This window comes from Momordica charantia (assembly GCF_013281855.1).
Source record: "Momordica charantia cultivar OHB3-1 chromosome 10 unlocalized genomic scaffold, Mcharantia_2.0 BLBB01000010.1, whole genome shotgun sequence".
Classification (NCBI taxonomy): Eukaryota; Viridiplantae; Streptophyta; class Magnoliopsida; order Cucurbitales; family Cucurbitaceae; genus Momordica; species Momordica charantia.
Genome location: NW_028275158.1, coordinates 21,159,109 through 21,177,321, shown reverse-complemented (window position 1 = coordinate 21,177,321; position 18,213 = coordinate 21,159,109). Strand labels below are relative to the sequence as shown.

The 18,213-nt window shown below is 32.9% G+C and overlaps 1 protein-coding gene across 1 annotated transcript; it reads left to right on the top strand.

Moving 5' to 3' along the window:
* Positions 1 to 2,466: 2,466 nt before the first annotated feature.
* Positions 2,467 to 10,654, top strand: LOC111022656 (electron carrier/iron ion-binding protein). Its single transcript, XM_022299849.2, has 6 exons — positions 2,467 to 2,901; positions 3,129 to 3,190; positions 7,110 to 7,200; positions 7,749 to 7,851; positions 7,937 to 9,173; positions 10,147 to 10,654. Exons 1-5 carry the CDS (start codon positions 2,717 to 2,719, stop codon positions 8,657 to 8,659), a joined length of 1,164 nt encoding a protein of 387 aa, XP_022155541.1. The 5' UTR covers positions 2,467 to 2,716; the 3' UTR covers positions 8,660 to 9,173; positions 10,147 to 10,654.
* Positions 10,655 to 18,213: the final 7,559 nt, after the last annotated feature.

The following is an 18,213-nucleotide window of genomic DNA, read 5'->3' as shown; positions in this document are numbered from 1 at the left end:
TATTCCATAGCTAATTTCCAAAGTTGATTTGAACACGTCTTAGTAGAACAACGCTATAAAGTTTGACTTTTTTTTTTTAATGTTATATATATGTTTTATTTGATAGTATGATACGTAATAATTTACACCTACTTTATTCTAGTCTTTAAATATTTTATTAAATTTCATTGAGTATTTTTCTTTTTGAAGAAAAATTTCATTGAGTTATTGTCATTAACTTTTCATATGGCATTTGACAATAATTTTGAACCATTTAATTCCAAACATGTGGTTTAACGTTTTCGTCTTTGATAATATTTTACCATCTAATATTCACCTTTTTAACTTATATTCAACTTCAACATATATCATTTAATTACATGCATAGATACTCGAAGCTACGATATTGATATGTTAAAACAAAATTGAACTTAAGGACCAAAATGGTAATTTTTCTAAATGTAGGGATTAAATATAAATTTTAAAATTTTAGAAACCAAAATTGGTAAATCTGAAAGTATAGAAACTAAAACGTAATTTTGAAAGTTTGAGGACCAAAGTGAAACAAACCTTAAAGTTTAGGAACCAAAATGATATTTAAAGATAGGTTTAAAAACTACTTTGATCCGTGTACTTTTGGCTTTGTTTTATTTTAGTTAACGTGCTTTCAAAAAGTTCATTTTAGTCAAGGTACTTTCAACTTTTGTTTATTTGAGTACTTGTACTCTCAAAACGTTCGTTATGGTTCCTATATTTTTTAAAAGTGACAAATTTGGTCTTTGTATGCAAAATTTTAACGCGAATTTTATATATAATGGAAAACGTTCGATACAAATTTATAGCTACATTTCAATAAATATAACGAGTGACATGTCATGCTAAAATTACAATCGAAAGAAATGAGATAAAAATAAGAATGAAATTGTTATAGGGAGAAAAAAGGAATCCAGTGAAGCGAGAGAAGATCGGAGGAGAGCTAAGAGAGGGGGTCGGTACTCGGTGACCTAAGTCGGCCCCCCGGCGAGAACCCTAGAGACCCGACTCGACCGCGATGCATGCCGGCCCGAACCCATCGTGACCCGACTCTTGATCCGACGACAGGCCCATAACATGATACGCTGGTTCAGATAATTAGATTTTCTAGATGTATCAGGATTCGACTTCCATAATCCCTGTAGGGATCATAATTCAACTTTTATAAATAGGGAAGTAAGCCAAATCCTAAAGGTACGCTTAAATACCCTATTTTTTACTCTCGACTACTTCAATACTAACTTAAGCATCGGAGCCCATGTGGTAGGAGTCACACCAGTCTTAGGGTTATTTTGGTTTTGCAAGTCACGTCGATCCCTAAAATCCAAATTTCTGCGGCAACAGAAATGATCAAAATAGTCACTTTTAAAAAAATATAGGGACTAAAACAGGTATTTTGAAGCTTGGTGTTGAATCACGAAATCAACCAAGCGCGCGAACCTCGGCTCGGTACTGAAGGCTATTCGAAGGACGAACTAGAAACAGACTTGGACAGGTGACCTACAAAACATAATACACTTCAATACCAAAGTCAGTAGCTGGCCGAACTAAATTCGAGAGAGAATTTAGGATTCGCGTACCTTGGAATAGAGGAAATGAGTTCTATTTATAGAGGAAGTCTCCGACCGTGTTCCCACCAAGGCCTCAACGACTCTTTAAGGTAATCGTGAAATGCGGCGTGATGTCGTGGAGTATGTCGAAGAATGGATTGAGCCGAAGTGAAAGAACCGGAATGTCTTGGTCGGCTTTACTTGATTGAGATCGGCTTGGCCTAAAGAAACATGGCCGAGGTAAGGAAACTTTGGCTCCAGAAGAAGAAGCCACGTGTGCCTCTCCGGATCCAATTGTCGCATGCCTCATGTGAGTTGAGAAATCACCTCCAACATTTGGGACCTCAAGGAATATTAGGTATGGGGACATAAAGGCCAAAGGGCCATCGACTCCTGGGTAATCGAAAAAAAGGCGTTTTGAAAATACAAGGACTAAAATGAATAAAAGTTAAAAGTACATTGACCAAAATGAACGTTTTGGAAGTAGATATATCAAGATGAACCAAAACAGTGAAAAGAAATAAGTTAAAGTACTATTTTGGTCCCTTTATTTATAATTTGGTTTGATTTGATTCTTATACTTTCAAAATAACAATTAATTTATATTAAATGATTTATGTTACGGATAGAATTCATGTTAAAATTTTAAAAATAGGGATCAAAATAGTCACCTCTTGAAAGTACCAAAAAAAAAATATTTTTAAATTACATAGACTAAAATAAACAAAACAGTAAATATAGAAATAAAAATAAAACAAAACTAAAATTACAGGACAAAATAGTATTTTAATGAAATAAATGCTATAAAGCCCAATCCAATGGAAGAAGCCCAAAACATCAGGCTTGGGCCATTCCTTCATATATAAAATTATTTCATCACAAAAATGAAATTAAAAAATTTGACCCCAAACCGTTTAGGGAAGGGAACTCGATGCTCGCCGGGTTTCTTTACAGTTTTCGCCGTCGCCGATTTCCTGATCTGTTACCGCCAAACTAAAAACAAATACCCAACTCCTCCCGCCCTTAAACAAAATTTCAAAAAAACTTCACCAAATCCCAGATTTCCCCCTCATTCTCACCTTCTCCGCCCTCAATTTTGCCCTTCGATTCCCATTTTTCGCCTCCGTTCCTCTCCTTTCCTCTTGTTTTTCTGCATGGCGGCTCCGTCGCCGTCGGCCAGCAACAACAGCTCCGATACCGGCACCACCGCCACCGCCGCCACGGCTAACGTCGCTGTTTCGTCCAACCACTTGGCGAATCGTACAGGCACGCCGCCGAAGACCCTCCGTGGGCTCAACAAACCCAAGTGTAGGGTTTGTGGCAATGTTGCTCGTTCCAGGTTAAATTACTTCCTTTCCTGCCATATTTACTCCTTGTGACTTGAAATTTTAGTTTCTGATGCCTCTTCAAACCCTAGATTTGTTCTGTACGTGCATTCTGGTTGTTATGGTGCTTGCGATTATCGGCAATTTTTTTTTCTTTTTGTAGATTGATTTTTCGTTAGTTCTATGATAATGAGATGGTACTCGGAATATTTGATTTTTACTAAATTGAAACATTGCGCAGGTGTCCGTATGAGTCATGTAAGAGCTGCTGTGCGAGAAATCAAAACCCATGCTATATTCACGGTAAGAAGCTGATCTCTCTATTTGTTGTATTGGTATGTTTAGTTTTGCCGTGGTATGTCCATTATCCAACATTTCAATCAGTGCCAATTTGTCTCTCAACATTAAGTTGCACATATTATTCTTGTGTGTGTAGCCCGGAATCGCTATCTTCAACCCTGCCTTTTCTTAATAGAGATTTTTGAGAGAGGGGATTGTTTTAAGGGGAGGGGACATCCTTTGTAGCCTCATACAATTATGGTCTGGTGCCCTCCATGGGATCACTGAAGCTAGAAACTAAACTAGTGTTCCTCAGACCACAAGATGCACTTAGTGTTTTCAAAGGCTCTAATTTTAGGCGTAGAGACTGCTTGGTTTGTAAGAGGTTTACGTTCATATGTGCGCATACTAAGGCTTTAGGACTTTACGGCTTGTATGATGTTGAGAAGAATAACATCAGCTCTGATTGCATACTCTTCAAAATACAAAATCCCACTTATACATAGAGCATGGATTGTAATAAATCACCCATTACTACTTCTACTACCAAGACAAATTTAAGATCTAGGAGGAAAAAAGACACAAATAGGCCGATCCTATCAATATAGTGATGATGTTGAGAAGACATGAGACTTTATTTGAGGTTTATATCTTACCTTAGCTCTCCAAGAGAAAAAAGCCTTAAAGTTGCTGTTTGTAACCCCGGTTAGCGTAAATTTCCTTACTTTAATGAAATTGTCTCTCTGCTTCCATTTAAAAAACCCTTAAAATTGCTTTTAGCCTTCGAAAGCATTGAGCACTGTTTTCAATTTACTTTGAATACACTGTATACGGCCTCATTGGAGTGCCCTTCACACATGTTTTTGCAATACTCCCTCATTTCTTTTTAATTTAGATTGAGGCTTTTTGTTTAGTCACTCCCTCTTAGGCTTAGGGTTACCTCTCCCCCAAGGCATTTAGGTTGTTTTTGTTTATCTTTTTCCTTTTAATATATCTCTGTTTCCTATCAATAAAAGGAAAAAAAACATTAAGTACACTGTAAGATGACAAACTTTTTGCTTGCATAGAGGAAAGAGCTGCAAGACATTGCTTGATTTAAGTGATGAACATAATATGAAGTACAATTATATGTTGTAACTAGGAAATAAGAATTCATGATAAATAACTAAGAAATAAGAATTCATGATAAATAAAATGATGTATATGATTGAACATAAATATATTTGTATTTGAAGAGTTTACTTTGATGCCTACTTGTTTGTGTCTTCAGACTTCAATCGGTAATGAATTAGTCAAAAGTACTAAAAAATGAATAAGATTATTATTATTATTTTTATATAAGAAGCTTAGCTTTCATAGAACGTGAATCATATAAAAGAGCAGCCCAACAAAAGGAGGCCGAACCTGAAGGAAGGACCTCAAATTTAAAAGAATAATACCTAATTGATAATTAAAAAAATTCCTAAAAATAGAAGCCCATAAAGAGGTGTAAAATGAATACGCTAAAAGTTCTGTGATTTTTCTCAATCCAAATGCAAACAGGCCTGCCAAAGAAATCTTCCCTTCCCCTTGCAACAAAATCTCCTCCAACATTGACTTGCAATCTCTATTATGCACCAAAGAGACCCCTAAACGCTCTGAGAAATGACATCACAAAGAATGAAGGAACGACAGCTCTAGAGGAAATGATTAAGGTCTTCAGATGCATATGATGCACCCACCATTGAGGCCCTATGAACGAGCATTGGATGACCTTAATGTACGGGGTGAGAGTCAGATTGGAGAGAGAAAGAGGAACGGCTGGAAAACACTCCTGAAGGATTAGGAATCCATTAACGAACATACCTAGCCTAAGGGCAAAGAAAGAAGCCAACCTATGCATAAAGTTGAGAAGAAACATCATGCGCTTCCATATTGAACAAGGGAGACCCAAAGTAAAAGTTGTACCAGGTGTAAATTGTAGAGAAAGGGAGGACAGAAGCCACGAAGGTAAATTTTAAAGAAAAGAGATGATAAACACGAGGGGAGGAAAAAGGTAAAATGGAGTATCCCCCATCAATCCTCCCAAAAGCAGGCAACCAAGTTGGATTTAAAGCGTCTTGTACTAGGTGGATTTGAGTATAAAGCATCTTGTACCGAAGGTTTAATTTTTGCTCTTTCTAGAGTCGGAGATAAAGCGACTTGTGGTGCTAAGAAATGCAGGGGGCAGAAAAACTATTGTTCCAAACTAGGCTTGTTTTTCTCTCTTGAACACTGAATACAAAGACTTTATTTCGCGTATGACATATCTATAAATGAAGTCATTCTTTCAAAGAGAAAGAATCTGGATTGATTGGCCTGGACTCTCTTTCATTTAATGTTAATCTCAAGATCCTTCTTTCTCTCTCTATCTCTCTCTTTTCCCGAAGATAACCAGGATCTTTTAAACTGTGACAAAAAAGTTTTACGTAAGTTGTTTCTATTCTAAGAGTAGTGAAACGTGATTGTGAGTGGTTTCTGCGACAAAGCTCTCCTTTTTCAAAGTATCCTCAGGTGAAGTAGTCAGATTTTGGGAGGACTCTTGTATTGATTCTGCTCCTTTATCCACCACTTTCCTGGATCTGTTTGCTTTGTCCGCCAAAAAAGGTATGTCCATAGCAGATTGTTGGTATGCAGAGGCATCAACTGGAATTTGCGCTTTAGAAGGAATCTTTTTGAAAGGGAGTAGATAGGAAAATTTCACTGAAAAAATTGGATTAGTTATTGGGCATGGTAGGGATATTTTATGATGGAAGGCGGATCCCTCTGGTAGTTTTTCAGTCAACTTAGCCTTTGTGGCGCTCACGTCCCCTTCTCCCAGACTTAATTCGGCCACAGCAAATTTGATATGAAATTTTAAAGCTTCAAAGAAGATCAAATGCTTCATTTGGACTCTGTTCTACTGGGGAGTCAACACTACAGACAAACTACAGAGAAAACTCCCTCGCTGGACCCTTTCACCTTCTGTGTGCAGAATGTGTATGAGTAGTAATGAATGTGTGGACCACCTATTTCTACATTGCCCTTTTGTTTTAAAAGCTTGAGGGTTAATAGCTTCGCTGTTGGATTTCTCTTTTTGCATCCCTAGAAGGATTGAAGACTTTATTGCTGAAGGGTTCGGGGGTATGAAGCTTAAGGGCAAAGCTTGGGTTCAGTGGAATTGTGCGGCTCGGGCTCTACGTTGGTCTATTTGGAAGGAGAGGAATAGACAACTTTTTGAAGATAAGTTGATATTGTTAGATTCTTTTTGTGTGAATATTAAGCATCTTGTTTCTTGGTGGGCTTTACTACACAAGAAAGCTTTTTGCAACTACAATCTTCTTTTGCTTACACAAGATTGGAAAGCAGTGATTGTATAGAGCTTTGGGGAGGGTTTTCTCTACCCTCCGCCTTTTGGTTGTTGCCCCTTGAGGGAATTTGTGATTTGAATACACACCTTTTGTTCTTATCAAAGAAATAAAAAGTGAGTGGTTTCTGCAACCTGGATATATTACTCGACTCCCAGGAAGTTGGCAATTTGGTGGGTTCCATATTTTTTTTAATAAAGTAAAATAATCAAGAGCCATTGTAAAATGAAGCATAGATTTACAAGTAAAAATGGTCATTTTTTGTAAGTTCTATTCCACCATTTCTCTTATTGAAATATCGACATTTTCTAGGAGAAAAAATTGGTTCTGTGGGATACATTTTTGATATCTCTCAGATGCTCATGGAGTTACCATATAAATCAAGTATTTAGAATTTATCTTGAAAATTAAATACAGTCCAGGCATTTTGAACAGGAATATAAGTTTATGTTCATATTTTGTTGTTGACTAATCTGCACTTATGCCTGGTAGCTTGTTATGAGGTTCTGTAGGACTTGTGGTTTTGTTAGATTGAAAGCTTGGTATATGATTATGATATTTTTGATTTTATGGTGCAGTGCTAAAAGCAAATGCGACTTTTCCAGACAAGACGCCTACTTCTAGCTCTCCACTATTTGAGAAGCAATCAGCAGACCCATCATCATCTGGGTAAGTATGTGAGTTCTAGACACCATTTGATTTAATTTTATTATATCTATATTTTGTCCTGACATTGAGAAAGAATTTTGTTCAGGATACTGCTTTAGTCCTGCACCAATCGTGCATCTCTTATGTTATTTAAATATGTGAATGCTGTCATTCATATTCTTCAATCGTACATTTGTTAACATTGTTAGCTGAAGGTTGGAAGTTACTGACTTTAGACTTAAATCTTCTCATTGGACCATTGAAAATTGGGCTCTTCATGATATTATTGGTTTAAGACCGCGGAGGATTCCCTTCCCCTTTTTGACATTTATGTGAACTCAAAAGTTAATTGGATAATTTTCTTCCCCTGAGGATGATATCAGATTATTCTTGGGATCCAACTCTCGCTGTAGCCTACAATCCAATATATACTTCTAATACCATGACAATCATGTTTAATTAGGCTACCATTATCAGAGTCTTAATATTCTAAGTTTCACACTTCAGAACTATATTTAGGCTTCTTGCTCTACATGTTGAGAGTTTCCTTTTCGATGGTTGTGCTTCAGGACTTCGCTTAGAGTAGCTTCACTTCGTCAACTTTCAAACAACTTTTCCCAATTCAACAGTGTGCAAATCCCACTCCGTTCAAGGAAGCCATTGACTCGAAAGGTGCTCATAATTGTCAATTTATCTTCTGCTATGTAGTTATTGCACTCAAGTAGAATGCCTTGTTCTAATTTAAGAAGGTTTTTAGGATGCCGCTGCAATTAATGAATGGAGATTTTCAAAGTTAAGGGAATTCCGGGAGAGACATATTGAAGCCGGAAATGAAGCTTTTGATCGATACATGCAGAACGTTAATCTATTGGAGGAGGTATTTTCCATGAAATCTATGATTGATGGATCTATTAAGGACGGACCCTCTGTAAACTCTTCTGCAGAAGCCAACACCGAGGAAATGGTATCTGGATTGAAGTTAAAGATAGGATCAGATCCAATTAGATCAGATAACTCCAGAAAGAGGATACAGCAAATTGTCGAGGATGGACTAAGGAAACTTAAAAAAGTCAAGGTTACCGATAAAGTTGATGAGGTGACCGACCAAGCTGAACCTGATAAAGTTGCTGATCAAACAGATCTCAATGACGGGTGCAAAACAGCAAAAGGTTGGCCTGCCAAAAGAGCTATAGCCTTAGGTGATCTCATTGACAAGTTAAACAAAGCCAGGAATGAGGAGGATCTAAAATCTTGCTTGGCAATGAAACATCAGCTTTTTAACCCGCACCTAACATCCAGTCAAGCAGAATCTGAAGAGATTGACATGTCCAAGGAGCAAGTTGTAAAGAAAGATTTAGAATCAAGGAAAGAATTGGGTTACTCACTGCCTAAGTTGATTAATAAAACTAATATCGATCAAGAAACTCTGAACCGAATTGATGCCCACTTTTCTTCCCTCAAGCAGATAGACAATCTATGATTTGGTGCAGATTTTGCCATTTTTTCTATTGGCTTTAGGCTAAAGGAGGCTCCAAACATAATGCTGTTATGTCCATGTATAATTTATTCTCAACAGCCATTGATGTTTATATGGCAATAGCATTAAATGTGCATTATCCTTCCACAAACTCTACACCTGTTTATTTGATCTATCTTATTTGTGATGTGCTACAAAATGAGCAGGATGGACCATGAACTCTTAACTTGTGCTTGAGACTAGGATTGGCATTTGGGGGTGTTTTCAGGGAAAGATCTACTAGAAGGTTGTGAAAAGGATGTTGAGAGGAAAAAGTTTCCAACATGGGCTGTCTTTTTTGGGCCAGAAGATTGCAAATAAATGGGCCTAAAAAGTAGTAGTTGAACTTTCTTTTCTAAAGTTATAATTGCAGGGAAAAATCAAGCTGGATGTTGGAACATGTTGTCTTCTTGAACAGGATATATTGCCTTTTTGCACAAGTCAGAAAATGAGGTAGTTCAGATGCCTCATGGAAAAGGTAATTCCCTCTGCTTTCTTTTCTTTTTTTCCTCCACTAACAATATCTGCCTAGTGTTGCCTCATTCCAATTGCTAAAGATAAACAATTGAAACCAGTAACTCTCTTCATAATGGGGACAGCCAAACACAACAATATCTCTCTTATTATTTCTCTTTGAATCAAAGTCATTTGCTTCAGATGGGTTGCTTCCTTCCACATTCCCTCCACCAGCCAACCAACCAAGACCCATAAAACACTGATCTTATTATGACAAAGAATTCCATCTGAAAGCTTTTCATTTGGAGTTTCTTAATGGGATGTGCCTTTTTCTTTGCTTTATTCTTCAAAATCTATATCTTATGCATATAATTACAGGTCTCAACCCGAGGACAACTTTGGTAGTGGCTATCAAACTTTTATAACCCATTTTTTTCTCTCCTTGGAACAAAAAGCTGTCAAATGCTTTCAATTTCAATGGCTCTGCTCATCTCAACATCTTTCTTTTTCAGAAGCCATTTTGCATTTTTATCAACCCCATTATCATGGCATTATATGATTCTATATTTATGTGTGATGATTTAGATCATTACCACAAAATAAAAAAAAAACTTCTTCAGAAAATTATTATTCATTATGAATAAGTCAAGGAAATGGGACAACCACAATGAAATTTATATGAATTATTAACTCTTTTAAAGGTTTCTTTCTCACATGCTTTCCTTTTGCTGCAACCTAATCTCTCTTTGCTTTTAAATGCTTTGCCATAATTATGTTGGACTAGAGGCTACTAATGATACATACACAATCCCACATAAAAGATATATTTGTGTATTATATAAAATTTTGGTTAAATTTCAAGTTTAATATGGAATTCCAAGATTGTGGCCATTTAGTTCCTTTACTAATGAACTTTCAATTTCATGTTTAATAGATTTTGCTATTAATTCTATCAATTTAATGCTTTTATGACATCCCGATTATATCTTTAACAGGTTACATGGCTGATTGATTTTGAGCAGGTTGAGACTTTTAAGGGAGTTAATATTAGATACAAAATTGAATTCATCTATTAGATGGAACCTAAAAGTTTAGAAACCAAAGCTTTAACTTGGTTCGTTGAGAAGTCAAAAATTTGTAGGGAAGTGTGCGTGTTTGTCCAGCAAATATCCAGGCAGGAATCAGAGTTTGTGCATGATTGTGTGATTGTACTACTAGTGTTTCTGATTGATGCCATTTCCACTGCCACTGGCTGATGGTTTATTAATTTCAGGCTTCATTACAAAATATTTTCTTTTGAATCATGTTGGCTTTGTGGAGCACCCATATGCCCCCACATGGCCTTTGCACACTGCTCCAAGTTTTTTGTATTATTTTTTATTTTTTGAGGTTTAGAATGCTACTGGGTCAAGTTGGTTTGGTGAACCAAACTTATATGCTTGGATTGACTTGATTTGGTTATTTACAAGGCAATGTACTTAAATTCATTCCTTTTATAGCTCATCGATGCTTCAAACAACTAGGGTAATAGATGTAATGGAATGGACGAGATGAAACTTAGAAGAAAACTACAGAGAATGGAACATAACGAGGACATAGGTTGCTAGTTTTCGGAGCTTCATGGAGAACTTAATTAACATGGAGATTATGGTTATCAAAGAGTGGAAAGACTAATTGAAATGAAGTTTTACGTTTATGATTGAGTAGTTGATTGTGTCATACTCTACCAACGTTTTGTGCCTAAACTCACCGACGAATACCAATTTCGTCTCTAAAGATTACCTTTTCTAACATTTGATCTTGTGTTAAACACAATTTGGTGCCTAAACTCACTGCGGATGAATACCAATTTGGTCTCTGAAAAAGTATCTTTTCCAACATTTGATCATCTGTCTCAAGAAAGGTTAAGATATTTTGCAAATTTCATTCGGCACCATTTTTCACAAACTTTTTGCCAAATAAATTTGAAATCTTGTTGAAAAAGACTATCTCATGTGAAAACATTATTTTGTTGAGAACGATAAGAAAAATGTTTCGTTGGGAAAAAGTTCACTTAAAATCATTTTTCTTTTGTCGGGTGAGAATTCATACTAAACTAGTTGTTTATGTTTTCTTTTTCACATTGTTAATCACATTAATAATTTCAAATGTTTGTATATCATCCAAAAGATTACCACATATGTTACATGAGGTTCAATCTTTTATCTGTATATTTGTTATATTAAAAGAAAAAAACTTACCAGCTATAATTAATCAGGATTTTAATTCTTGAACCTAATTTTAATTATATGATCGAGTCAAAGTTAATATATATATATATATATATATATATATATATATTTTTGATAAATAAGTCAAAGTTATATTAAAGAATACAAACATGAATAACCGATGACAATGCCACTAATTTCTTACTATAATTATTTTATAATACCAACAATTCAATTAAAATTCTACTCTTACCTTCATCATAGATAAGCCTGTGAATTGACAAATTAGGTTAGGCAAATCTTAGCAAAGCATGATATTGACAAAAATTTATAACTCAAAAGAAGATTATTAGCAATTCAGATGGTCCCTACCCCCAAATGCTTCAAATTTTGCCCTAAAAACCTGCAATTATTCCTCTCCATACAAGTGTTTGTAAATGTATGATTAATATTAATTATTTCTTATCCTTAGAATACTGAAGACAATTTTTTAGTTACATATATAAATGCTTCATTGACAAGGCATGTATGGCATCTCTATTAATTAATTGGAGGAGGATTATTAGGTTAAGAGAGGTAGGTGGAATTAGGACGATGGGATTAGCTTCATTTTAAGAAATTGGTTCCAAATTTGCAAATGTCTTGAATTGGATCAAACAAAAATTTTTCAGAAAAAAAGTTTGAATTCCTCCAACTTTTCTAAACTAGTCGTACCATGTAAGCTTATCCTAAGCTGCATTTAACATCCATTGAACATAAAAGACTATTGAAAAATATTAAAATATAAACCACTAAATTTAAAACTTTTCAATAATAGAACTAAATATAATATAAAAATTTTTTTAAACATGAGATGGTAACTTTGCAATTGTTTCTTATTTTATATCTTTCTCAACCTTTTTGATGTAAGTGTAGCATTTGAATCTTATCAGCTTAGGTCAAAAGGTGTAATTTTCAAGGGTGATTTTGATTTTGATGGGATTTCCACTCTTCTTTTATACACAAAAAAAAAAAAAAAAGGCTTATCTTCACAACTTTTTCTCCTAATATTGCTTCTTTTTGGTGGGTTTCTTTGATCATCTCAAATTATTTAATTGAAGGAAGTGCACATTATATTAGAGGGTTTGGTGACTTTTTCTTTTTGATGTTTTGGTAAAGTTTAGATTTTCAAACCTTGAGAAGTAGATAATAATTGATGTAATGTTTACAAGTACTCACATATAATATATATATATATATATATATATATATATATATATAAATCAAGATAATGACTTGTAATCTTTTTTTATTTAAACCTTTGGTGTGAAGATTAGAGTATTAAATTTTTGTCTCGATACTTTTATATTTATGAATTCGTATCAATGTAAATATTAATCGACATTTCTGTAGTAGCGTTAAAAAACGGACAAAATATTAATTACAAAAATATCTACAAAATGTCACTAACATGGTCATAATATTAATAATTAACCAATTTTAACTTATTTGAAATGTGTGTTAGGTTTAATTTAGATATGTTTTTTATAATTTTTTTTAAGAAATATATATCGATTTCGACCTTTTATCAATATTTTCATCGATATTTCCATAAAATTGAGATCTCGACGTCAACCATTTAAAACTCTGTCAAAGATTAAAAAAGGGATTTTTAAATGGATGTTTCTCTAGAATTCCTTTTTTTTTTAATCATCCAATTATACACATACACACAGATTTATATGTGTTAAATTAATCAGTATTTTTTCTCTCAATTTTATTCTCAATTTGTTTTCTTTCTGATGTCACGGTGTTGCATTTTCTAAAGCCAACCTTGAAGAATCTAGATAGTAGATTTGATGATCCTCTTCTATATTCAATTTTTTAACATTTTATAAATAGTAATGACCTTTTTTTTTTTCATCACGAAATTTATTTTGTTTTATTTTTTAATTTTAATGAAGAAATTAGTGGGGTAGGAAATTTTAATCATGGATGGAGACTTTTTATTAGCTAGAATTTGTGAGTTGAGACATCATTTACTAGTAGTTATGATTTAGAAAGAGTATTTATGCATATTATTATTATATAATTATAACTAGATATATAAAGTTTATTGAATGCATGTCTTGATAACACAAGTTTAGCTCATTTTTATATTTGTGAGTGTCTGAGCTAGGATCAATTTTTTTTAGTACAACATGTGGGGGTGGGGATTCGAACTCATGACCCTTTGGTCAGAGATAGGAGCCTTAATCATTTGAGCTATACTCGGTTTGACAACTTAAAAGAATCATTGATGTGAAAGGGTGAGAAACCAAATTAGAAACTTTTTTTTTATTTGACACACTTGGTATAAAAGATAAATATGAAAAAAAACTCTTAAATTATATAGCAGAAAACCTGAACAGAACTGGTTAAGACATACATCAACGACTAAAAGGTTCGTGGGTCCGAAAACCCACCCACATATTTATGTATTAAAGAAAATAAAGAGGAAAGATATTCAAATTCAAAATTAAAATAGGTTGTCGAGATAATCAAATAAAATAACTGAAATAACTCACTAGAAAAAGTTTTATTTTTTTTCTTTCTTTTCAAATTCAACAAACAAACACGTGGGGTTTAAAGATTCGAACATCCGACCTCCATGAGAGTTAGGGAAAAAAAATTAAAGTTGGAGAATTAATTTAATTGACCAAACTCATAAATTTGGAATCACATGCATGAATTGGGGCACTAAAAACACAAAACCCTAACTGCCCCCATCATTAATTGGTCAAGCTCTAGGGTTTCCTAATTATGAGTTTTTCTTCATTTTCCTTCCATTTTATGAAAGAAAGAAAATCCAATTGAAAGGGAAAAAAATATATTATCAAATGGGTTTAATATTTGTTGTAAAGGAAAAAAAGGAAAAACAAAACAAGAACAAATTTATAGCAAGAAATGAGTAGTGATTTCATAAAATATTATAGAAAATAGAGTTTTTGGCAATTTGATTTAACCTCATCAAATTTTACTTCCCTTTTTTTCTTTCCTTGTGATGGCTAAGTGCCCATCACTTTCCACTAAAGAAAGAAATAACTGATCTTGTGAAACAAACAACAAACTCTTCTAGATTTTCCCCCACAAATTTATTGTCTCTAATTTACCTTTTAATCTGATGGAACCTCTTTGTAAGAGCTTGGTATACTGTTCTTTCATCAAGTAATTAGCTATTTTGGAGTCTGGTCGGTAACGTTCATGTTTTTTTTTCTCGTTTTAAGTTCTTAAGAAATATAAGTGTTTGGTAACTGTTATGTTTCTCATGCCTCTCATTTTTAAGAAATGTTTTCGAAATTGTGTTGAAATTTTGGAAACAACATAAACAAGAATTCTCATTCTCGTTTCCAATTTTTTTTTTCAAAACTTAAATAGAAGTATTATTTTATTATTCTTGACTTATTATAAAATTCAAAATAAACATTTATTAATAAGTAAATATAACACAAAAGTTTGAAATATTTAATTTAAAAAATTAAATTTCATATAAATAATTTACATTTTTCACTACCAGAAATAAGAAAGAGTTACTAATCATGTAATATAAGGAGATCATTATTTAGTACAATTAATCGAGATACGTGCAAACTTACCTATCAATGATTTGAGGGGTGAGTGGAAAAACAATATATTATATCATATTTCTATCCATGTGAAAGGAAAAATTTTGTGGAAAAAAATGATGTCAAATCTACCTATTAATTTAGAGTACATGAAGAGAAAGAAAAAGGAAAAATTGATTAGTGTTTGAAAATTCTATTTAGTTCTTCCACATAAAAACAAATATTTGATTAAGACATTGTTAATATTTTGTTGTAATCATAAAAAAAACCCAAATCAAGCTGTCTTCCTCGTTAATTTGTCATTAGCTCAATTTGGTCACAGTTATGATATACTTAATCTGGGAAACTAAAACTAATTATTTCAAATATATATTCTTTGTTATTATTATTATTATTATTATTATTTTGCAAAAGAAAAAAAAGCTTTCAAAATAGACAGCTCCACCGTGGATTGCCCAAACCAATCTTTTCAATCTCTCTCTCTCTCAGTTGCATATAAAATTCCTTTATTAGAATTTGTATTTTTATAAAGGCAATTACAAATACAGTTTTTTTTTTAAAATTAAAAGGTAATTGTAAATATCAAAATTTTTTAAATTCATTCATGACTGATATACTTTAGTAATGGGGTAATTAGCGTATATATTTTTATTTTACGTGATAAATTATTGTTTCGGATAACTTGATGATTAACTTAATTATATAAATCATACACCCTTAATGAAATATAATGGTCGTTCTTCCTTAAAAAAAAAAAAATAATTATATAAATGGTAGAAATTATGGTAATTGCTTTTTACTAATCTTAGATATTATTGACTATAATCTATCATATCAGTCATATGAATGTCATATTATTGAACTATGACAAAATAAATAAATAAATAAATAATAAGCTATACTTCTATATATATATATAATTTAATCCTCTCTGTCAATATCACCAACAAAATATTGATATGACATGTTTATTAATTTGTCATTTAGAATTAGAAAATACGTGGCTCCTTATCACCATTCAAAAATTGACAACCCATTAATTAAAAAAAAGTCTTTACTTTTGCAATTCTCTCTCTTAATTGTCAAATATTTGATAGTGGCGAGTAACAAGATTCCTCGTTACCATTAAAAAGCCAAGTATTTCTCTTTTGAATTTGAATCTCCGATCTCCGAAAAAGAGAGAGAAAGAGAGAGTGAGATTGTCCCAAGTCACATGTGCAGCACATGATCGTGCTTTGATCTCACAATCTTTCTCCTCTTATAATGGCTTCCAATGGCTTTGGTAAGAGAGAAAATTGGGACCCTTTTAATTTAACCTCTCCTTTGTGTGGGTGTGACAATGACAACTTAGGATCCAATTTAATGGAATAATAAATATAAAAATAGGTTTTTGGGGTACCATAGTACCTGTCTTAAGGTCCTCTTTGTTTGCCCAAAAGTAATAATGCCTTGTGGGCCAAAAACCCTATTTATCATTTGCCAAACTCTTTTTAAAGCTACAATATTTTTTTGTCCCTTTTTCAAAACTAGGATTTTAAAAATTAAAAAAAATATATTTAAAAACCATGAAATCCCACAAATGGGTCATCACCATATTTTGAGCAATAAATGAAAAAGCTTGGAAGATATATCAAATTAGGGCTTTAGTTTGTGCCTTGAGGGAATTGATTCTCATTGCCATGAAAAGAAATAAATAATTAATGTAAAGAGTGAATGGGATCTTATTTGTAAGAAAAAAAGAAGATTTTTGTATGGTCTTTTAATGGCTTAAATTCAAGTTAGGGTTTTGAATTTTCTTCCACCTTGAAAATGAGGGAATTTTTTAAAGCTCTATATTAATTTTAAGGTGCTATTGAATTAGAATAACTCGTCATATATCTTAGAAAATTCATTTTTACACGTATAGATTAGGTAGTGAAGCAATGACTTTGAGAGTATTAATTTTAGATCGTCAAATACTTTGTAGCAATGACATTAATAATTAAATGGACAAAAGTAAAATATTAAATATTTTTCTTAATAATCAAATTGATTCATTGACAAGACAAGATGAAATTCCTTTTCTGTCATTTTTCAGGTACATAGTATCTTATCTGTTCAATAAATTTAGGCAAAATTTTGAAAAGTAGGGTAGCAATATAATGTTGCATTCATTTGGATGATAGAAAGTCACATGAATACACTGATTTTTCCCATTTTTAAGATTCAAAAATTTAATTTCAAAATCTTTGATTTGATATATCCAAGAAAGATATTAAAAGCATATAAATTAAACTTGAAGCTATTTCTTTGAGATGGAAAACTAAAGAAAATTTTGGAATAAGAATTAATTAAGGGCTATTTTTTGTAATTAAAATAGACATCATTTTAATGTCATTTTCCTAAATGGAAGTTAAAATATGCATTTTCCACTTAAACTAGCATAATATTTTAGTATTAGATCTACGATAATCTCTCTATTTATTTTCTCTCATTTTGTTTTTAAAATTATCAAAAGGTAAATATTGAATCATTTAAAATACACTTCAATGTACGTAAAAAATTACTTTTCCTAGAAACATTTGATATAATTAAACGAGTGAATTATAAATCATTTTTTTTTTATTGAACTACTCCCGAGCCACTCCCATTTTCTCCATGGCATCCATCCCTACAGGGACTCGTCTAAATGGGACGGGGAATCTCCGTTTAAATTCCCCACGGGGCGGGGATGGAGGAAACATTTTCCCACGTTCCCCATCTCCGTTCCCAATTCTGCCCAGATACATATACACACTAAAATAATTATTTTATTCTTTTTAAAAATATATGTATAAAAAAAATAATGTATTGTTCTCAACCCACCCACCTAATATATGTATTTGAGAGAATTAGACCTTATAAATTAAGTAACTAAATAAATTTTCTTTAAGAAAAATATATTTATGGACAAATAATTTAAAACATAAAAAAAGAAATAGGGAAAATTTCCTGTGGGGAACCCGATCCCTATGAATTCTTCGCGAGGAATCCCCACCCCGGTCCCCGCGAAATTTTGTGGGGCGGAATTTTGCGGGAATGGTGAATTAAATAGGAGGTGGGGATAGGAACGGAGAAGCCTTCTCCGTCCCCGCCCCATGAACATCTCTACTTTCAAACACATTAAAATACTTGAACAACCAATACAAATTAACCTTATTATATAAATATAAATACCACAAGGTAAAAAAAAAGTGTTGAAATACTGCTGTTAAAGGTTAAATTGAGTATGCAAAACATCACATGATAT